Source organism: Corylus avellana, chromosome 2 (assembly GCF_965113065.1).
Source record: "Corylus avellana chromosome 2, dhCorAvel1.hap1.2, whole genome shotgun sequence".
Taxonomy (NCBI): Eukaryota; Viridiplantae; Streptophyta; class Magnoliopsida; order Fagales; family Betulaceae; genus Corylus; species Corylus avellana.
Window position 1 is genome coordinate 200,792 of NC_142491.1, and position 23,860 is coordinate 224,651.

General features: G+C 36.0%; 2 protein-coding genes across 2 annotated transcripts; one reads left to right on the plus strand and one right to left on the minus strand.

The window, feature by feature from the left end:
• Positions 1 to 13: 13 nt before the first annotated feature.
• LOC132191270 (Far-red impaired responsive (FAR1) family protein) lies at positions 14 to 6,712 on the minus strand. The gene is made up of 2 exons (XM_059606219.2): positions 5,803 to 6,712; positions 14 to 298 (listed from the first exon to the last, which is right to left on the minus strand). Exons 1-2 carry the CDS (start codon positions 6,280 to 6,282, stop codon positions 101 to 103), a joined length of 678 nt encoding a protein of 225 aa, XP_059462202.2. The 5' UTR covers positions 6,283 to 6,712; the 3' UTR covers positions 14 to 100.
• A 2,560-nt stretch (positions 6,713 to 9,272) lies between these two features.
• On the plus strand, positions 9,273 to 20,152 carry LOC132189801 (Far-red impaired responsive (FAR1) family protein). Its single transcript, XM_059604598.2, has 3 exons — positions 9,273 to 9,449; positions 14,495 to 14,976; positions 19,575 to 20,152. Coding segments are annotated over exons 1-3 (687 nt in total). The 5' UTR covers positions 9,273 to 9,448; the 3' UTR covers positions 19,779 to 20,152.
• The last annotated feature ends 3,708 nt before the right edge of the window (positions 20,153 to 23,860 follow it).

Genomic DNA, 23,860 nt, shown 5'->3' on the forward strand with positions numbered 1-23,860 from the left:
TACAAGGCTACAACTAAATTTATACCTGAAAATGAATGATACATGTTCATATAAATTGTACAAAGACAAATCAAACTGGAAAAACTACTAGAGCCTCTGGTTATGTTAAAGTGCCTAACCTCTTCGATTCAATTTCCCTCACACTTTGAACTATGTCATCAATGTTTCTTGATAGGTTATTGGAATGGTCCTCCATATCTCTTAGAACCACGTCTAGTTGTTCTTGAAAAGCTGCAGATCGCTTTCGCTCACGCTGTAACTCAGCAGTCAATTCTCGAATCTTTACGTCTTTCTCGTCCTGAAACATGTAAATTGAAACTGAAAACACAATGGTAGTCGAATTCAAAGAAGCTTTTCCTGCATGAACACTGTAATTTTGATGGCTCTAACAATCACATCAAGGTTATCATAACAACTAATGTACCCATCTCAAAGTCAAAAGTTAAATGGCTGGTGGAGAGAGAGAGCAAGAATATCAATATGTTATTCTTCAATTATCTATCAGGCAAAATTATTTGACAGTCAAAACCTCGAACATAATGATCAAGGACAACAATCTCTTCATAATTATAGTTAAATAATAGACTTGAAACACTAATATTTTGTCTTACATATAAGGACTAAGACAGCTGAATTTCCAAATCTTCCATTCATCTTGAGGGAAAGCTAAATGATTGAATGTAACTGGGACTCGACTGATTCTTCAAACATCATCTAGTGAATTAATGAAGCCAGGGTCTGACGGGACTTTACTAACCTATGATAAAACCAATTGACATCTCAAGAGCTAGAAGACTTTTCCAGGTTTTCTCCAACTAACGAACTTGAAAGCTTTGACTTCAAGCTATTCCTCGAAGGAGTATCCCGTGTGTACATGCCAGCTTTTCTTCAAACTTCTACAACTTTGGTAGTATCTTATTCATTTAGACAAACAATTAAATTCTCTAGATATCTTTATTTTTTCACAGAAGCCAAAGCATGAGTAGCAGTAGAACTGCTATATAATAGCCTTTCATAAAGAAAGGTCTAGTGTCTCACATTGATAATCAGAAAAAATAAAAAAATAAAAATAAAAATAAAAATAAAAATAAAAATCTATTTGAAAGACGTAAAAGATTTCCAGATGAACAGCAACACAAGAGATTGGGTCATTCTCGGGACTGGCTGTAAAAGAACAAGAAAGGCCCCAAATGAAAATGACCCACAAACAGATAGATCCGACCTCTATGACAATCCATGATCACGTGCCCACAGAACATCATTGCATAAGAATGCTAAATGGCAACCAGATTGGTGATGCTTCAAAAAATCATTCCACATCTCTAAAGACTCTTCTTATTTGGGTATTCCCAGATTATCCACATCAAAGCAAACATCTATGAAATTACTCTCTGAAGGCATCAACACCTTGCAGTCATTCCATGTTATACATATAGACAGTTATCTTATTTCTCTCTTCCATCTGATGAATAAAGATTAAAAATATATATGCTGGCACATAAGCTTTTCTTAACCATACATTTACGATGATCTCATTTATGCTCCAATCATAATCATTCAACATATTCATTCTGGCATCCGTGCACTTGGTGAATTGATAACGCAGTATCTCTCCACATTTTACCTTTAAGGGGGTCATTTCAGAGAACAATATCATTGACAAATCCTCTTGTATATCACAAGTAGGATCGTCCAATAACAAGTAATGTATTTATATCATTACTTGCTTCCAGTTGTCAGCATTTTCTTGTAACTGACACAATTTTGTCAAGCCTCCAGAGTGACCGGGAATAACAACCATCTCTCAACCTACTAGTTACAAACAAGTAACAAGCACTAGAACCAAAACAAAATTTCTGCTGAGCACTACAAATTTGCTTGCTGGTTTGCGGTTGCATTCAAGATGGCCATGACCATGAAGCTGTCTCCTTTATCAACTAGAAAGTAATAATGCAATCTTTTGTTTCTCCTTGAAAAATGTAACAATATTATATTGGAGTGATTTTTATAATTTCTTGAATTATATATCATGTTAATATAAGATTTCTGATGATGCGACATGACTATTACATAAAGAAAGACTTTCTGTTTAGCTTAACAGCAGCATAAGTTTATCAAACACAATCACGGAATCCTTTAACAATCAGTATTGTGAGTGTAGCAGCATTAAGCATATTTCAATGTTTGGGATCTTCACAGATTTACAGGACAAATAAGACACGGTAAAGTGCTTTAATAGTATCCAAATATATCAACATTATTTCCAAGGAATTTTAAAATGCAGTACTGAATGGTAAAGGATAACAAGGGCTTCAACAAATTGTAAAAGGTGCCTGGCACAGGAGATTATTGAGATGGTCAGCTATCATGACAGCAGGACAAGTCTAAACTTCAATGGAAAGCCTATAATCATCAATTTTTTTTATTCTTTCCATTTCATTAAATTTAGAACCAGCAATCAACTTGATCTAAAGACGTACATTGTATTTAAGCTAAAAATTCCAACAGAAACATGCATGGACACACAAGCCCATGAAGATATCACCATTGAGTGACATCAACAAGCTCCACGTGTCACTGGAATATGCATAAGCAAAGATGACCTTCTTGCTTTTCAATATAGCAGCACATGCTCTTTTCCTTCTTTTTTTTCCCTTTTGTTTGATAGGAAACTGTATTTAAAGGAAGAAAGGGGGTACAACGTCAGTGTAAAAAAAGCATACAAGAGGCAGAAGATCCTCCATCCTTCTATTTCTTTATTTATTTATTTTTTTAATTTTCATTTGTTGAACTATAGGACCGCTTGGTTGACAAATGCCTTAAATTTAAGAGAAAAAAGAAAATCAGTCCATGTGCTTTCACTAAGTTGCAAATAGCCCCTTGCAGTTTAAAAAGTGACTGAAAACTCCCTGTGGCAAGCAAAAAAAAACGAAACACAAATAGGTCCTTGGATGCATTTTCCATTTGAAATTTTGATAGAACCCGTTAATGTGCCATGTTAATAATATTGCAACATGTGTCATTTAGAATAAAAAATATAAAAACAAAAGGCAAAAAATAGAAAGAATAAGAGATGGTTTGGCCACCCCCTTTGGCTGAAATTGGAAGTTGGCTATCACTACCGAGTCATGCCCATCTTTCTTCGATCCAGAACGGTTGAGTTCACTTATCCAATCGTATGAACTCCATCTCCTCCGTCATCAAAATTGACCCTCGTCAACTGATCTCCCAACTCAAACTCTCTGATCCAAAATCTGGAAATCCTGAAAACTCAGTTATACTTTTGCATAGATCATAGCAATGGCACCCAATACGATTTGAAAGGCTACCGGGGCTGTGACGACCAAACAAGCATTAGCATAGCCAAAGTGGTTGGCAAAATAACAACAGACCTCGAAGTCTTGGTCGTAAAGGCAACAACCCACGACGAGGACCCTGCTGAAGAGAAATGCATTTTCAGCCAAAGGGGTGGCCAAACCACCCCCTTATTTTTCTTTTCAAAAAGACACGTGACACAATATTTTTGATGCTAACATGGCACTTAATGGATTTTGTAAAATTTTCAAACTGAAATCGCGGCCTGGGATCTATCTGTGTTTTTTGCTTACCCATAGGAAATTTTCAGTTATCTTTTCAATCCCAATGAGCTATTTGCAACTCAATGAAACCATCAGGCTTGGTTTTGCATGTTTCCCTAAATTTAATCACGAAAAATATCAACTTGCAAGATTCATGTCCTAGTAACAAAACAAAAACATAAAAGATGACAGAGGGTGAACTCCAAACAAATACAAATCCCAAGTCTTTTGAACAGCATCCATAGGTAAATACATAAGATGCAGTTAACTCACTAAACTTTATAGGAGCAAAACAAACCTTTGAGTAACAGATCTTTCTCATTCCCAAATTTCTTTCAGCTCTTTTATATGCAAAACATAGGGCACACAATCTACTTGCTCCATCAAATGCACGCTTCAGGGCAGCCCATCCAACTTACCCAAGGATACCTACTGGAGTCACTTTCAGTAGTGTTTGTCCCCATTCCAATACCCCTTTAATAAACTCAAAACCAGCCTGATTCAGAAGTAGTAAGGAGGGCCTTGCTTTCTAACGACAACACTAACAACTCCTTACTAGATCGAATTGGGCATACCAATAAACTCATACTCATTGACTGATATCTCCAATCTATAAGAACCAACATCCTTCCGTATCAAAAAGGCAGGAACTGGAAATGTTTTTGGATATGGAATATATATACATAGGGGCTAATAACCAGATCAGACTCACTCTTCACTAGACAGGGCTAGGAAGACGGTAAAGATCGTAAGAATCATGGGCTTGAAAGAAAAGAGTATGCTAGAATGGAGAACAAGGATTACTGAGCCTAATACATTAAAAGATGTTGATCATGATGACTATAAGGGCTTTCAAAAGCCTGTCAAGCTGCTGAATCAGTGAAACCATGAGAAGATGTGCAGCTAATGTAGTTGCAGTTCATCTTCCCTATAAACAAACTTCATTTAGGAAGAAATAGAATGTTTGGCTTAAAGAAGATTAAGGAGCAAATTTATAAGTGTTAAAGTATTGATTAAATGATTACATTTACTTCTTTATATCAGCTTAAGCTTTTATGATCAATCATGATTTAACATGGTATCAGACTAGGGGTTCTGGGTTCTAACCCTAACTCCATCAATTCACCCCCATTTAAATTAAATATTTCGCATGTTGGACTTCAACTAGGAGTTTGAGCCAACACGTGAGGGCAAGTGTTAAAATATTGATTAAATTTATTCCTTCCTATTAGTTTAAGCTTTTGGAATAAATGGTGATTTAACAATAAGTTTTAATTTACTGTCAAGGGGAGAGGTTTTCAAACCAGTAGAAACAGTTCAACAAACAGATTTTCCTGCATCTCCTACAATTCTGCCTATTGTCTGAATGTGACGTGGCAAACTGCATACATGGCATTACGCAGTTTTCGACAGACGTAATGAATTGAAAAACACAAAAAACCTAAAAAGTGGATTGTCGAATTAGAAACCTAAGGAGTAAATTGAAATTGTGCAAAAACCTAAAGAGTTTTAACCAAATTTCCCTTTAAAAAAAGGTTATTTTGCACTTATTTTCCTTTCACGATGTACTATTTCCTGGTGAGTAGTTATGCTCAATTGCAACATATGCTAACATTTGGAAGAAAACAAGCATGAGCTGCTCAAACCAGATAATATATCCGGATGTTAGTAAAGAATCCTAACCACAAATTAATGGCAAATATATTACAGAAGTAGAGACATGTCCAAAAGTAGCACTCGAATGGTTAGATAAATGTTTTTTTTTTTTTTTTTTTTTTTTAATTTTTAATTTCTCCTGCATGTATGTAAACTACTATTGTTAGGAGGAAGATCACAACATTTTTTAACATTTGGAAGTAGAGAGAGATGTTAACTAGCATGATTTGGAAACTTTAATAATATGAGAGTAAAATATAACCTTTCTAAGCATTAAAAGATTTGGAACCTCCAATTCCTTAAGCCGATTCACCTTTGACATTATAACATTATTTTAGTGGAACTCTTGCCAACAAGTAAAAGCTTCAAATAACATAAAGCTAACTAATCCAGGTTCTGTCAGATAAAAAATTGACTATATTCACAACACGAAAATTTCTAAGATGCTAATACCACATAAGATTATACTGATTTTGAAAAAAAGTACACATCCAGATAATGCAATTTTGGTAAAAGAAAAGGATATAGTGACAACTAGTACTTCTGCATAACCTAATTGAGCACTTACGGGTGTTTGAGATAGAAGCACGCTTCGACGACCGTTGGCAGGTGTAGCTACCAGTGGATGATTATGCTCCTTTACAAATCTCGTTACGATCCATTTTCCGGTTTTCTCTTTCTTCACCACTATCATTGCCTTACACCCTTCCCTTGTGATCGCCCGAGGCTTTCTATTTTCACTTCTCTTGGGCCTCAACTTGCGGAAACCCTCTTTATTACATACGAGTCGACGCCAAACAACTTTCCCATCACGCATTGATCGCCGAAATGCATCAACACGCATTATGAACCCCAAGCGTGTGGCATATGAGTCATAGAAGACCTTGGCAGCTTCTTCGGATTCAAACTCCATACCCACATATGGTTCCATGTCTGAACTCTCTTCAGCTGTAAGTAACTCCTTTCCATTAGAACTTTCTATCATATCTCCATCCTCACCTGCAGACAGCTGTTCATCCACTGCCAGAAAACATTGTGCACCCCTCATAACAATCAATCTCCCCCCCCCAAAAAAAAAAAATTAACACAGAAAATATCGTGTCTTCGCCAACACCAACCAATCATTCAATAGCTAAATCATTTATTCAAAAATCAATCTTATACAAAGAGATGCTCAAAATTAATGGTTATAGATACTCAATTAAGCGAATTTGGGATGATGGGTATACAGTTTATAGCATATATATGAAGCCAATCCAACAAAGAGTAGTGAATATATTTTACTTAGGTTCAAGCAATGGGACCCAGATAATCTTATAACAAGTTAAAACTTGGGTTGCTATTCACAAAATTTCCGAGTCAAATTCCTAGTCATTTCCCAAATTTTCTGGGCAACTAAACAAAAACTAAGCATGCCAAGCCCTCAACTTCATCCACAAATTCAAATTCAAATGAAATGCAAAAAGCAAAAAAAAAAAAAAAAAAGGGAGTGACCCACTTGGTTGAGAGATCAGTATCCGAAAGAGTTGTTGAGCTTCCAAGACCAGCAGCAAGGGAGAGAGATAGAACTTGCTTCCAGAGGATAGTGTTGGCCCTGTTGGGGGCTTCCAGACTTCTATCTCGGAAACGCTGTTCAGTGTTGTATACTCGTCTTGCCAGTTGCCAGTGTCAAGTCGTCTTCTTCTTCCTTTTTTTTTTTTTTTTTTTTTAGCCTGGAAATTATTTTTGAGAAGGGCTAGAAAGTAAATAACATAATAATCATTATTGTTTAAATATGATTAAACAATAATAATCATTTAAAGATATTATTATTTTACTTATATAACAAAAATATATTATTCTTTTTATTATTACTCTAATGCAATTGGTCATTAATGAAAATACCTATTAAAAAAAAAAAATCCACTAACATCAAAGTACAAAAATTACAAACCACTCTAATAAAGTAATATTAGTTCCTAAAGCATGTGAGAAACACATATTTTTTAAGAACACGTGTTTTTTACTATTTTTTTAATGGCATTAAGAAAAAAGTGTTTTAAAGATACATCACTTTATTGTATAGGTTTGCATGAATTAGCTATAATATAATAATAGAATAAGAGTCTCTTTCGAATTGTGTTTAAGAAATAGAGCTTTTAAGTTTGGGGCAAAAGTTTTATTTTTAACCTTTTGCCAAAACTTTGCTTTGACTATTTTAAGGCTTTTTGAACTCTTAAAAGGGCTTTAAATTTTTTTACCAAACGAGTATTTTTTTTTTTCAAACGGACCTTTTAGGCGTTAAAAACACTTTTAGGCTTCCTTAAACGCAATTACAAATAAGCCCTAATAATAGTAGTGGTATATCTGTGTCTAAAGGGTGGATATGTCACTTGCCTCAATAGAATAATAAATTTGGACAAACGAAGTTAATAATTATTTTGTTATTTAATTATGATTAATACTAGAGACTACATATTTTTATAGAGTAATGTAACATCCCCAAAGTAGTCACTTGATTCTTTTAACGAAAAAATTAATTTTTACAAGCCAGATATTATGAATACCATGCTACATAGACTTTGAAAATAAAAGGGTAATAGGGTGGGGCATAACATTACTCATTGTGTATTCAAATAAGAAGTTCGTAAAGATCAAAGGTTGTTGAAAGAAAATAACAATATTTGATGATATAAATAATAAAAAAATGTAAATTCAATTAATTATGCCACTGATATAATTTGCTAATTCAAGGTTTTACTCTAATGCCACAATTAAAAATAAAGAATAATAATTTTGTCTCTATGAATACTTTTTTTTTTTTTTTTTTTCACCCAAAGGAAGGGAAATGGGGAATTCGAATTAGTGACTCTCGCTTTATGAGGCGTAATTCACAGCTGATTGAACTACTCTTTAGAGACTATCTCCATGAATACTAGTTCCTAACGATTACCAATTCCAATTTTTATTTTCGAAATTTTAAAAATTCTCACCTTTGCACTATGATATGGGTTTCAATTTTGTCCAAACATTTTTAATTTGAACAATTATATATTGTAATTAAAGTTTGGAATAAGTTAAACTTTCTCTTAATATTTTCTTTTAAAATCTAACAGCTACATCGTTTTTTTTTTTTTTTTTTTCTAAAAAAAAAAAAAACTCCAAACCTAAATTCCAAAAGTTCATGCAAAACCCAAATCGTTTGGGACATAAAACACAAAGCTAATTTGAGTTTTGTTTTGGGCTTATGATATGAAAAGCCACTTGTTGAAAAAACTCATATAGCCGTCGGATGTAATCATTGGATCTGGTAACTTGCTGGAACAAAAGACGTTGCTTTGGATATGAAATTAGGTAAAGAACTCAAATCAATGGCCTAAAGTCAAACTAACTAATAATTATGGCTAATCATTGGATTGACATGTTGCTGAAATTTGAGTAGGACGAGATAATGTGAAATAAAAATTTACTTTATAACATTATTTAAAATATAGTAATACGCCTAGGAATTTAGGTTCATGCAATGTTGTTGTCTTATTGCATTATCCCATATGAGAGGTTCATTTGTTCGAATAGGTATTTGGACAGTTTGAGTTCGAACTGCTCGAACTATAAGGTAGCTTATTGCAAAGATTTGATCCATAAGGCCAATTCATACCCTCCAACCCGCCCTGCTCACTTGCCCAAAAGGAAAGTACTTTGTTCTTTGATAGAGTAATGTTACCTTAAGCAGCTATTTTCATATTTACTATCATGTTCGTGTTTTAAGTGACTTTTTTTAACTAGTTGACATAAGATGCCACTTAAAACACGTTACGTTAACGGGTATAAAATGAGTGTCAAAAGTAGAGTTACTCTTATTTAATAATGCTTTTTTCGTCTCTATTTTATTTTATTTATTTTTATTTTTAAAACATAAACAGGAACATATAACTCAAAACTCATGATATTTTCACATTCATATTAGGTCTGAACACAATTAAAAAAAAAAAAAAAAAATTATTATTATTATTTAAAAAAAAAAAAGACTTCTGAAAAGCACCAACGGAGCCGGTTCTTAGGGTCCGAGTGGTCGCACCAAACTCGTTGGCACATTTCCCTCGGAACCCAAATCCAGAAAACTCTCTCTATTTCTTCATTTGGACCCTTGCATTAACAGCGCTCGCACAGTCCATGAAAGCCAAAGCTCGTCTCTCACCCTCCGTAACGTCGCTCGTAGATTTCCGTTCCACTTCAGTAAGTTTCTTCCTTCTTAATCTTTCACGCTTCGATCAATCCTTCATTTCCAAATTATGTTGCTTATTTTGGTTCTCTGCAATTAGAAGCTCTTAATCTTGATTTTATTGTTGCTCATAAAATGTATGGCATGATTGGTTGGAATTTTTCAAATATTTGGAAAATTAACATGTTATAAAGAATATGATTTCGTTATTTTTCTCGAGTGGCCCGGTTGTCTTGTTTAATTATAATATATTTGCTGAAAAGACAAATGAAAGATCATTATGCTCTCTTTAGTTCAATTTGTCTATTTCTATTCCCTTGCACCTTGGATTAATTTGTTTCTCTGGAATTTTTTTTTCCTCGTGATAAGTAATAACAAGATTTATTGTAGAAATTACACGAAAATTTAATTGATTAGTAAAATTAAAAAGACAATCACAATGGACACTGCCGAAAGCATGCTGCCAGTCAAACAATGGCCTAAGTAAGATGGATTGAAAGAGAGTTCCCACTAAGCTCTATGGAGTTTAGAACATGCTTTTTTCTCACTTGCCAAATTGTCCACATAATACAAAGAGGAAATGACCCTCAGACTTGGGCGTATAGCAAGTTTGTATAGTTGGTGGCGGTTAGTGGTTATTGCTAACCGATCTGTCTTAAGCGGTTAGCAGTTTTGAGTAATTGCATCAACTGTCTATGGCGGGTGGTTACCAACTGTCCTCACCACCAAATGTATCCTAAGCTACACAATGAAGCTCTCTATTGCGCTCGACAGCGCGTGTAAGTGCGTCCCCACTGATTTGTGGTGTTAGAGTCTTATGTTGCTTTAGGTTTTTGAGTTTTGTTAGTTGTGAAGTGTTGTCATGGGGTTTCTGAGTTGGTTTTGTGTAGAGTACAAAGTTTTTGAGCTCTTAATTACAAAAGGAGCTTTAGGCTTGCGTTTTGTCAAAAGAAGTCATGGGATAGTTACTTAGTTAGAGCGATGTTTGTGGGTAGGTTGAATGTCATCTAGTTGTTGCCGGTAATGGAAAAGCTGATTAAGGGTGAACTGTCGACAGAATTTTGTAAATTACCAAGGAATGGAAACTAGGTTTTCTCAGGCCAATGATGTGCGAACAAGTCTGGCTGGTATTTGGCTGCGACGAAATATGGGAGTGGTGGTCAGCAAAAATTCCTTGTTATTCTAGAGGGGCATAAGGGACGGGGCTAGAGCAGTTGTGCTTCTGAGCTTCAGAAGGTGGTGGGCTTTCTGGACATGCCTTACGACAAAGGTGACATATGAGAGGGTTGAATGGAAAGTTGACATTGTTTGTTTTCAAGAAACTAAGCTAGAGGTAATGTCTCGTGGTGTAGTTTGTAGTTTGTGGTTTTGTCATCATATCGATTTTAGATTCGAGAGGTGCTTTAGGAGGCATTTTGATTATGTGGGATATGAGAATGGTGGAAAAGATTGACGAGTGTGCAAGAGAGTTCACCCTAGCTGATACCTTCAGAAACGTTGAAGATCATTTCACTTTGGCCTTTGCAGGTGTCTATGGCCATAATTCTGATAGGGATAGAAGGCTTCTTTAGGATGAGTTGGTTGGCGTGCTTAGTTGGTGGAACTTGCCTTGGTGCATTGGGGGTAATTTTAGCTTCACCTAGTGAGAGATCAATAGCACGCTTATGCCCAGCTATGCCGTTCTTTGACTTCATTTTTACCAGGGCTTGATGGACCTCCCTCTTGTTGGTGGTACTTATACTTGGTCGAATAATCGGGAGTCTCCCTCTTGGTCCAAGATTGACAAATTTCTTGTATATCCGGACTATGCTCAGAACATTTCCCGATTCTCTTTGATTGTGGTCACTTTCATAGGGGAAGTGGTACTTCAAATTCTAGAAAATATGGCTAAAGTTGAGGGTTTTGTGGAAATGGTAGAACAATGGTGGGACTCTTATCACTTCCAAGGCTCTTCGAGTTTTATTATGGCCAACAAGCTCAAGGATTTGAAAGTTGATTTAGGGAAATGGAATGAGGAGGTGTTTGGTGATGTAGGGAGAAAGAAAAAGATCCTTTGGGAAGAGGTATGTGCTTTTGATATCATTGAATAAGTGGGCCTTAGGCGACAAGGAGAGAATGAAGAAGACAAAAGTATTAAGAGAGTTAGAGAGATCCACTCTCATAAAGGAGGTGTGTTGGAGGCAAAAATCTAGGGCAACTTTGTGGTTAGGGGAGGGTAACAAGTGCGCAAAGTTTTTGCACAAAGTGGCAAATTCCAACAGGAGGAAGAACTCCATTGACTCCTTGTTGATTGATGGCACACTTTCTACCAATCCAGTGGAGATTAGTGAGCACATTGTCCAGTTTTATAAAGAGTTCTATACTGAGCAATTTAGCTGGCAGCCTTTGTTGGATGACCTTTCCTTTGAAATTGGCAAGCCAAAGGCTATTTGGTTGGAGAGAGAATTTGAGGAAAGGGAGATGTTGGAGGTAGTGAAAGCAATGAATGGTGACAAGGCGCCGGGCCCAGACGGTTACTCTCTGTCCTTCTTTCTAGCTTCCTGAGATGTGTTAAAAGAAGACATTGTGAAGGTCTTTTGTGACTTCCATGCTATAGGTAAGTTCCGAAGGAGCCTTAATGCTACTTTCATCACCCTTATTCCAAAAATTCCAAGCGTTGTTGATCTCAAAGACTTTCGCACGATTTGTCTTGTGAGTGGCATTTACAAAATTATTGCAAAAATTTTAGCAAATAGGCCAAAGATGGTGTTGGAGAGGATTACATTCTACGTCGCAAAATGCTTTCATCTGAGGAAGGCATTTCCTAGATCTTGTTCGTATTGCCAATGAATGCCTTGATGGTAGATTAGATGGAGTTTTTTTTTTTTTTTTTTTTTTTTTTTTTTTTTTGGGGGGGGGGGGGGGGGGGAGTGATGCTCTTAGATAGCTCATTGTATTCCCGGTCCGGTTCTCAGTTTTGGTGAATGGGCACTTCCATCGATAGGATGATTTCTGCTGTAGTGAGTGAGATTGTTATCTGGCTTCTCTATAGGGACATGGATTGATATCTCTCACCTTTTGTTTGCGGATGATATTTTGATTTTCAATGGAGCTGACCTAGATCATCTACATCAATTGTTGTCCGTTTTTTATGTTTTGAAGCTGTCTTGGGCTTGAAGGTTAATTAGGCTAAGTCAGAATTGGTTCATGTGGATGATGTTGTTAATGTGGATGGTTCGCTGGTATTATGGGCTATAGGGTTTCCTTTGACCCTTGAAGTATCTTGGTCTTCTGTTGGAGGCTTCCTATAAGGCCAAGTCTATTTGGAATAGCCTTATTGAAAAGATAGAGTGTTAGTTTGCTAGTTGGAAAATGATGTTTTTGTCTAAAGGTAGTAGGGTTGTCCCTAGCAAAAATGATGTTTTTGTCTAAAGGTAGTAGGGTTGTCCTTATTAATAGTACACTTTCTAACTTACCTACGTACTTCATGTCACTATTTTCTTTCCCCGCGGGTGTTGCAAATTGTATTGAGAAGCTTCAATGTAATTCCTTATGGAGTGGGCTTGGGGAGGAGTTCAAAATATCACCTTGGTAAGTTGGTCCAAGGTTTGTTCTCCAATCTCTAAGGGAGGGTTGGGGCCCCGAAACTTGCCGATGTTCAATCGTTCTCTTTTAGGAAAATGGCTATGGCACTATGTGTATGAGAGAGAGGCTTGGTGGAAAGTTGTGGTGGACTCTAAATTTGACAGTTCATGGGGTGGGTGGTGTTCTAATGAGTCTCTTGAAACGTATGGTGTGGGTTAATGAAAAAATATTAGGAGGGGTTGGGGGAAGGTCTTTAGCCATACCGGGTTTGAAGTGGGAGATGGCTCCAAAGTTAGTTTCTGGTATGATCTTTGTTGCGGGGATATGGCCCCTAACGAAGCCTTTCCAAATTTATTTGACATTGCTTGTGTGAAGAATGCTTCTATTTAAGAAGAAGACCATTATGTGTTGATGTGATTTGTTGGTGGTGGGTCAAATGACAATGCTGGACCAATTTCTGATTAACTTGGAGAATGGTAAAAAATAGTATTTGAAAAAGAATAATGATATAGTCAATGCTGCTTCATATATAAATCTTGACACACTAATGAAATAATTGTAAGGACTAGGTTTTTATATCAGTGCTTGACTTTGGGTCTTCTCTTATGATCAGTACAACCTAGTGCTTTTAGCCCTTTGGAATCATCCTGAATGTGATTTGGTACGAAATCTGAAATGGTATGTTCTGTTTTTTTTTTTGTTTTCCTGGGTTCTCTTTTTACTGTTAGTCCTACTGGCTGGTCTACTGGGGCTTTTGCAGCCATATTTCGCAATTGCACAAGCTGGTTTAATGGGTGAGTGATAGCCATTTTAAATGCGTAGTTAAGCAGAGATTATGAGATTCGGAGATGGTTTTGATCATCAGCTTCTTGTTAGTTGTATCTTTTTTGAGCTCTCTTTTGGATTGGGCTGTAGTCTATGTTCCTAACTTCTCCTCATTGAATCTTGTAGATCTGGTTAATTTTTTAGATTGTAGACGCCTATAGGGTGATTGTCTCTCTTGTATACTTTTCGTGCATGAGGGCTTTGCCCTTTTCGTTTAATAAAATTATTATTCATCAAAATAAATTGTATGTATTTGATTTGAAACATAAGAATAGGCCCTACCTCCTAGGTGATCTGATGAATGGCTATATTAGTGTACTAAAAGTACGTTAGCAAGCTTTCACACTTCTCCAGTTCCCCATTAGTTGTCCACTAAGTCTTTGCAACTTGTGTGGAAGTTTGAAACTTCTGCCTCAGATACACTCCCCCTACCCTACCCCTAGAGCTTTGCATCATAATTGCCACCTTTTCCACTAATAAAAGATTTACACGGGACTTTACTTGTACTTTACACAACTTCCCCCCCCCCCCCCCCCCCCCCCCCCCCCCCACTCCCACACACACCAAATGCTGGGTAATGCCATTACTCTTAAAATATGGAATTAGTATTATCTTTACATGATGTACTCACCAGCATAAATGTGGATATCGTTTATGTATTTTTTTACAGTGGATTTGGAGAAGGGAGTTGAGGCAGTAAACAGCTCTCTTGTAGTGCACACTGGTTCATTGGATTTGGAGAAGGGAGTTGAGGCAGTAAACAGCTCTCTTGTAGTGCACACCGGTTCATTAGAAGGAGGGGCAGTTCTAGAACCATATGTGGGTATGGAGTTTGATTCTGAAGATGCCGCAAGGAAATTCTATGTTGAGTATGCTAGACGGGTAGGATTTGTTGTGCGAATAATGCAACGGCGCCGTTCCGGGATTGATGGGAGAACGCTTGCCCGTCGACTGGGATGTAACAAACAGGGTTTCTCTCCTAATCAGAGGGGCACAGTTGGACCGGAGAAAAAGCCACGGCCTAGCGCACGAGAAGGATGCAGGGCAACTATTTTGGTGAGGATGGAAAAGTCTGGGAAATGGGTTGTTTCAAGATTTGAAAGCGAACATAATCATCCTCTGGTTGCTACTGCCAATGGGTTCAGCACAGCGGTGAGTTCCTTTGACTTAAGTAATAGTTGTGTTTTATTAACTTCACAACTTGTTTGTTCTATCTTAGTTTTTTAGATGATTGAGTTTCTTGCTTGAGATTTACACTTTTGCAAGGTTGTTAAAAGTCGATGAGAAGTATGTTTCATTCTATTTCATTAGTTTTGTGTGACATTTTCTGACTTATTTTTGAACTTGATAATTTATGTCAAATTTTGTTGTTATACACAGCACTAGTCTAGATCAATTATCCTGTTGTCAATTTTCTTTTCTTTCCTTTTTAATCTTTATATGCAAATGCAATACCTACGGTATGAGGTATCTGTGTGACCTTCTAAGTTTTACTTTAATAACGCTTACTTTCAAAATCTACTCTTCTTCTTTTTTTTTTTTTTTTTTTTTTTTTTTTCTTTTTTTCAATCAATCGTGTTTCCATTAGAAAAAGGGATAATAGGCTACTAAATAGGGGTAGCCTTACTTCTCCCAAATCCCTTGCTTCCCACAGGTTGAACCTAAGATCTCCCTGACATATTGGGGAATAGGTACCCCTTGGCTACAAGACCATACTAATTCTTCTCCAGTTAGGAATGATGTCTACAAAATATTTCCACCCAGCATTTATTCGATACAAGTGCTTAATAACCTGTTAACATTTGATGGATCATTGACAACCATTAAGTGAAATTTGGTGGGTTTGTGGCTGTATATGGCTCTGGCTTCCTGACATTCAGCTTAGCTCCTGTTTTTTTTTTGATACGTAATAATGATATAAAAAGCGCAAAGGGGCGCAACCCACATTCAGCTTAGCTCCTGTTAATGAGCTACTTTATTCTTTTTGAAGTTTTAGGAACTATTTATAAAGTGTGTTGGTCTAGCAGGAAAGAATTGGCTGATAATGAATAAATAATTATGTGCAGATGATCAATCCTACACATATTACCCTGATCATATTGTGCCAACAACCTAATTTGTGTGTTTCGATTAAAACAATTTAATTTATTTCAATTTTAATTTTATGATTTTTCAAGAATTTTTTGGAGTGGAATTATTAAAATCAATTAAGTAATGATAGGTTTGGAGTGAGCATAAAGAAAAGACTGCAGAAAGAGTTCCATTAGATTAACGGCCATAATCAAGATTTTAGTGTGACTCATAATTCTGTGAGCAGTAATCACATTGAAGATATGCATGGCACACACATTGTGCATGTTCCATATGTTAATTTGAGATCATACCAGAGAGATTGTGCAGTTGATAGGTATATTTTGGATCCCGTCTCTGATTCATTGATAGTACCAATTTTCTAGGGAAATCTATGTGACCAGTATAGATTTGAAAAGCTTGAGGCTTAAATTGAGGCTTGCTGTAGGTTAAGCATCAAGATTAGTGTCTTAAGGCATTGTGTGGGCATACTTTATCTGTTGCCTTCAGTGTCAAGTCACAGGTTGCTTACTTGATGAACACTATAAAGAATGATACCCTCTTGTCTTTAGATACCCTCTCCTCTTCACATCTAGTTTTCTGAGCATCATAACACATTTCTCAAACGAACTGAAAAAGCCAGACCTAAGGAGAAGGTTGGCGGTGGAGACTCATGGGATTGATGTGAGGCAGTAGGTTTGGCTATATCATGACCAAGACAAGTCCCCGGGTTTCTATGCAAGGCTCTTTTTGATCCGTTTTCATATAGGCCCTTGTCAATAAGCACATGCAAGACAGCTTAATACCTGTTGAAAATTTCACATAGATAAACATACTCCAATTCAATACCTGTTGAAAGTTGTGACTCCTCTATTGCTTTGACAATTGAGGTCGTCATTCCATATATATCAACATTGCTTCTTCTTGAACGACTAATATCTTGCATCATTCCTCCCTGTTCCTTCCTCTCCCCTTTCTGAGGTTTAATCATCATTCTCCCCTGGTTGAAGAAACTTCAAGCTTTAGATTTGAGATGTTGCAAGTACTAGGATCCTTGGGTTCTTTGATGAAATCCTGTGTAAAGGAAACTGCATCTTGTCAATGGCACGTTGTCTACTTTAAGAGGAAGGAACAACTATAGTTGAATAACCATCTTGCCTATCTCAATTTTGATATTATATGGACTGATGCCCTCAATTGTCGAAGCAATAGAGTATTCACAACTTTGGACTGATATGGGTAATGAGTTTTCCTTTCTTCACTAATCTGGCACTATTCTGCTTTCTTGGCTGCTGCGAAAATGAAGGATTTTCAATCCAATTCTGCATACAAAAAAGAATTCTCTTTTGCTACATCTTTTCTTACACTTTTAAGCATAGCAATGCAGAGCAAGCTGCAAGATTTCTGACCTGTGAATTGACTGTCTCACAATAAAATTGCCAAAAATTGTATCCTCCAAGAATTGTAATTTTGTCTTCCTTTGGTTAAAATTCCATCTTTGTCATAAAATACGTTTTAGAAGAGCCGATCTTCTTGTCAACCTGCTATGCTCTACCTTCATTGGATAGGCTGCACCGGGTGCTAAATCAATAGATTCCTGATAAACATGCGCAGGTGGCAAGATTTTTGGCAAGTTTGCTGGAGCAACAGCCTCAAGGAGCTTTTCTATTAATTTAGACATTTCTGTAGCTGATCAACAGCAATTTATCCCTAACTTTAAACCCCAATTCGCTTCATCCATAAAAAGAAGAAGCTTAAACCCCAATTCTTTGACTTGAAAAGAACCTCCACCTCCTTCTGATGTACTTCCAAAGTTGGACCCCATACAACCCCAGGGAATCAATAGAGCACCACCCACCCCAATTGCAGCCATATTTGGCATCCATAATGGCTTTTCACCAAGTCTCACTTTTGTTCGCGTAACGCCACAACCATTTCCTCAAGAGGGCTTGATTAGACAATTTCAAGTTGCAAATCCCTAGGCCTCCTTCAATGATAGGAGAGCAAACTTTGGGCCAACTAACCAAGTGATATTTAAATTCTTCGCCTAACCCACCCCATAGGAAATCTCGTTGGAGCTTCTCTTTTCTATGCAAAGGTTAGAAAAGATAAAGGGGATTATGTTTAATAGGTTGAAAAAAAGAATTATATAAGCTGGAAAAGCTTGCATCTTGATAGCTTATGTTGCTGGAAACAGAATTTTGAGATTGCAAGATTTTTGCAGCAAACAAAAGAAAGATCATCACGGCTATTTGATGGGTTCAATGATGGTGGGAGTTATGGTAAAAACATGAGTAGTCAAGGTTTCGGAATGGAATAAGGAATGGATTGTGGTGAATTGAACAAAAGAGAAACTTTCGGTTTTTTTCTGGGGGCTAACATTAAGTGGAGTCTGCTGAAGATTTAGGTTGTTAGGATTAAGATACGGCATAGATACTTATCCAAAAAAAAAAAAGATTTTCTAAGGTAGATGGAGATATACCTAATTTTTGCACCAATTTGAAGAAGAAAAAAAATTCTTTATTGAAATGAAATCATTACATCATAAAATAGACCATTAGGACTCATACTTCAAAAATGAATTTGATTACTAAAACTAATTAGACCTATGGGTGGCAACTTCTGACACTCAAGAAAGAGAGAGAAAGAAAACAAGCTAGTGGATTAGTAACTATGGATGGTGTTCTAATGAGGTTCATGGGCTGCGTGGAGTGGGGCTTTAGAAAAATATCAAGAGAGGTTAGGGAGAGTTTTCTAGTCACACTAAATTTGAGGTTGGTAATGGCTCCAAGATTAGATTCTGGTATGACGAGGGGTGTGGGGATCAGGCCCTCAAAGTAGCTTTTCTGAACTTGTAAGGATGTTTCAATGGCAGATCTTTCGGAGTTTTTTATTGACTTTCATTAGTGGAATGTTAGCTTTCTTAGAGTGGCTCTAGACTGAGAGGTGGATCTCTTTATCTCGTTCTTCAATTTGTTATACTCCCTCAGATTGTGATGGGGTGGCGAAGGCAAGCTATGTGGGGTACCTTCGAAGAGGGAATTGTTTGATGTTGGATCATACTACAATGTCCTTGTTCCTCACAATAGTACTCATTTCCCTTGTAGGAGTATTTGACAGAATGATGAACCGGATGTCTCAAGCTTTGACTCCCCAAGTTCACAGGGTGCTTGTCAGTGCATGCCTTCATACATTGGGATTTATCTCAACGCCAATGTTTTTAAAAACATTACCATAAATATAATAATTATAGGGTGAACAATATTGTCGTGTGTGTAACATTTATGTATGTATATACATACACATACATGTAAAGAAACGACCTGAATGATGGTACTTATCCAAAAAAAAAAAAAGCCTAAGAAAATAAAAGAAAAAATGAGGAAATAGAACAAAAGACGAGAAGAATGACAGCTAACCCAAATTTTTCTGACTGGAAGCAAAGAATACTTGGAATCTAGATATGGTAGTGCGATGTGCAGTATGCATAAGCATCATTGTAGGTTGTATGATGAAAAAGAAGCATTAGATACACTAGGACTTTTAACACAGTCCAATAGATAAAAAGATTATTAATTTAAGATCTATTTGTATAGTATGTTGTGAATCATTTTGTTTTAGTTACTTTCCCATCTGGTGTTTGAATCATCTGACAAATGAGTATTTATTCATACTTGCAGGGTGATAAGGATAAGAAGATTGAAGAACTTATGAGGGAGTTGGAACATCAGGAGCAGTTATGTGCTGCTTACAGAGAAAAATTACTGAGTTTTATGAATAATGTTGAGGAGCAAACGGAAGAACTGTCCTCAAAAATCCAAGTTATTGTTGACAATGTGAGAAAAGTAGAATCGGAAGTCCAAAAACTTTCCCACCATAGATAGCCTTGCATCTAACCTGAGTATATATATTTGGTAGATATGGGTGAGATTGTGTATAATCCATGTTGAGCTTCGTGAATCTTTTGGTGTTGTATAGGGCTTGCTAGGATTCTTTAAGTCCAGATCTATCACATTCAAAATTGTGCTACTGCCTTTTTCGGTTGTAGTCGAAGAAGATCCAAGTTCGTCCCGGTTAACTGAAATACTATTTAGTAGATTGTTATACGAATGAGATGATGTAACAGTAAAAATTAACTCTTGATTTTTATTTGTACGAGTCTTTGTTAGTTTAAAAGTTAATTTTCACTGTCATGTCATTTTAGTTGTCGTATGACAGTTGTATAACAGTTTATTAAATAATATTATTTTATGGCAAATAGAAGTTTCATCATTGTTCTATGTGCTCCAAGGTAACTTCACTGCAAACTATGTTGAATTCGTTTCGTTAATGTTTTGAAAAAAATATAATTGATTCTAAAGTCCCACCCCATGCGCTTTAAGGTAACTTTACTGCAAACCGTAGGAGCAAAAATTCCAAAAAGAATGGCTCTAACTATGTCAGGCGAAAGATATAATTGGTTCTAAAGTTTCCCCCCAAAACACCAAAACGACAAAATGTTTTACATTTGATAGTACAATCTTTTGTAATGAATAGGACATACAAAGCCAGAAAGACAAATAGCAAGCTCAGTGGCTCCGTGTTCTTTTAGAGATGAAGTCATTTTTTTCTTGAAAAATGTTAGATTAACAATTTTTTTAATACTTTTTGACACGTGTCAGTGTGAGATTGAATGATGCGAATTTTTTGGAGTGGCTAATGTGGCTTCAATCACATACTATCATGTGCCTATAAGTTTTAAGAAGGTTGTAGTGGGATATAAACTTTATCCAAATTGGATTTAAATAATTTTTCAAACTCAATCTATAAAATTGTGATTTGTCAAAAAGCAAACCCCATTTTAATTAGCATATGAAAAACACATAATTTTTTAATAAAATTATTTATGAAAAAATTTAATTCTTCCATAAGATTTGATGGCATTGGGCGAATTCTGTGGAGGAGGAGACGTTGTTACCAAACCTTGAAAGGGTAAAGTTTCTTTAGTTGCATTAGGTTTTCTTTTGCTAGTAAGATCTGCTGTTTTCATGCTTATTGTATTCGGGGTTGTTAGATGATGTGTCATCTTTTTATTAAATACTGTAAAATATGAGTTTTACACCTCATCTTGATTGAAGGTATTATTTATTGGATTAGTATCCACATTTATCTAGCAAAGTTCATGTAGCGTGGTCTCCCCATAGTATTTGGGGTATTGAGCAACTAACAAAATTAAAGATTTTCTAAGATTGATAAAGTTCTTCTTTTTACAAAACTAAGCACTAAACTACACTACCAAATTATAAAATAAAAATTTTACTAATAGTATGTAAATAATAATAATGAATTATTATTATTTCAATTGGCTATTTTTGTTTGGACTATTATATTAAGTCAACATTCTGATAAAAAGTCAACTCCTGTTCCCTTTTCCTATATCTAAACCCTCCGTTTGGTTGATTAGAAAAAAAAAAAAAAAAAAAATACCCCGTTTGGTTGCCTGGAAAACCTGGGAATACCAAAAAAGATTGAAATTTCTAGAAGTAAAAGAAGAAAAAAGAGCTGCAATCTAAGTAGTGTTCTTGATGGGTTCAGATTTCTCGTTATTGAACTGCAATTTTCTCTGCTATAATGTTTCGAGCACCGTGGTCTGAGAAACCCAAGTCAGGTACGGACCCAAGTCTTCTCTTCATCATACATTGTTCTTGGATTTTGGAAATTATGATGTAAATTGGAGATTTGTAGCGTTTTCAGAAAGTAGGTTGAAAGTCGTTATTGAATCCCTCTTATTATCAAATTTGAAATATAAATTTGTTCCAGCCCGCAGTTTTGGAGTAATAGTTTCAATGTTATGAGGATTTTTAGTATAACTTTTTGTTCCTAGTTGCTAATGCCTTGTTTTGATTTCTGTTCTCTTTATAAATGAAGAAGTGCTGCATAATGTTGATTTGCAAGTGCTTGAAAAGTGGGATTGCGTAGAACGAAGTTAAATTTTATGAGACAAAGTTGGTTTTTGTGCTTCTCCAAACCGTATGAAACAACCACTGTGAATGTCTGTATATTTCCTAGGGTGAATAAAAATGTCTCCCCGGTTAAAAGAATGCACCCAAATGCAAATTTTGTGAGGAAAAAAGACGAAAAAAGGCTTCAAAACTAACTTTGCAAGGATGCCATCTGAGCATTTCTTTAAGAATATGATGTTTTCTGCGCGCTTGAAATGTTGTTTGGGTGATTTCTCCTAGGTCTGAAATGGTGGCAATGTTGGTAGCTAACCCCCAGATTCAGCCTGTTTATAGGAGCTTGTCTCAATTTATACCATCCATTTTCCCGTTTGAGGAAATGTGGTTAAGTTATGGGGAGAACTTGTAACATTCCAGTGTTTCTGTCCACATTCTTCACTATCGCCGCAACGTCTTTTAAGTAAACAAGTTATCATCATTCCCCTTTGACTTTTTGATTACATAAAAAAGAAAGAAAATCTTTAGCTGAAAGGTCTGATTGAGACTATCATGGACAATGGACTAGCTTTTGCACTAATATTACTGCGATCAAAACCCTATTTAAGAAATAGTTGAACAATTAAGCAACTGGTGACTTACGGTTGGTTTTTAATTGGCCATATAAGTATAGTCAGAACATACTACACCTTATGCTCAAGATTGGGCATTTTGTGCAATTTTTCCCATATGAAGTTATGTGGTTTCTATGCTTGAGAAGTGAAAAATTATTCCACTGCTTGTGGACTAGTTTAAGCATAGTGCATTATCTGCATATTTGTGACCATATCCTCTCTCTCTCTCCTCCACCACACCACCACCTCCACCCCAAACCCCAAAAAGCACAGCCATCACTACTAAATTCGAACCACCAACACCACAACCTACTGCACATGCAGTGGCCCCATCACCTTCACAGCAACGCCAACCTCATGGTTTGCAATCAATCATCTCAATTAATGTGTTGGCTCCCACAATATTGGAACCATACCCTATTTTCACCACAAATTCATGAATCCCTTTCCCATTTGTAAACTCCTCCATCGAAGCTAAAACCAACAACACCCTAGGAACCCTACATGATCTCTTAGTGCTCAACCCCTTCTTCATTGACTCCTGAAAACCTCTAAAGCCTCATCACTGCAATATTATATATTTATATGGATTTTCTATGGCTTTTGAAATTTAATATGCTAAATTCTGAGAGTGTAAGTAGTACTGTTTTCTTACTCAATTTTTCATTTAGAGGTAAGATCTATCTTTAATTAATCTTCTCACATAATGTAACCATTCTCTTTATGAACAACGATGACTATTTATCGTACAATCTGTGTCAATATTTTCATAAACACAGAAGTACACATGCATAAGTATGTTTTGGTCTGCAAACTTTTGTTTTTTGTTCAGATCTTTCTGCACACTCAAGCACACAAGTATACTCATTATCAACCTTGCCCGCACAAAGAACGCATTCATGGCTTTTTTTTTTGTATCTTTACTTTTGTAGCTATTACAAGTTTGAACACAGGAATAGAAGCAGTTTCTAGAAGTGGGTGAACGTTTATAGTTTTACTTGAAACATCAGTTTCTGGGTTTGACTAGAACTATAGGATCGGTAGAATTTAGGATTCGTAATAGATTTACTTTTACCTAGAAAAAAGCAGTGTTTTCAGATGAAAAGATTTCATTTCTCAAATTGATTTGATTGAATTTTAAGATTGTAAGAGATTTTGGATTTGTTTTACATATGTCTATAAGTTGTATAATTTTTGATAAGCATGACGCATTGGTTTGTGTCTGTATATAATAGTGACTCAATGAATAATGGACCATGGGCTCTATATGCAGCGCAAATAGGAAAGACATCAAGTTTTGTAATTTTAAACCATTGGTGACTAATACTGTTTGGTAAAGAAAAGTACATACATAAGAATTGTCTTTGTTAATAATAATTCAAGCTTTCTATTCTACTCTTATTAGTTTATACGAGT

Bases quoted from the DNA above. Each gene is read 5' to 3' on its own strand.
- LOC132191270 (XM_059606219.2), bottom strand. From the start codon at position 6,282: ATGAGGGGTGCACAATGTTTTCTGGCAGTGGATGAACAGCTGTCTGCA. The intron at 299-5,802 runs GTAAGTGCTCAA...TACATGTTTCAG, and splicing joins TGCTTCTATCTCAAACACCC to GACGAGAAAGACGTAAAGAT.
- LOC132189801 (XM_059604598.2), top strand. The intron at 14,977-19,574 runs GTGAGTTCCTTT...TCATACTTGCAG, and splicing joins CCAATGGGTTCAGCACAGCG to GGTGATAAGGATAAGAAGAT.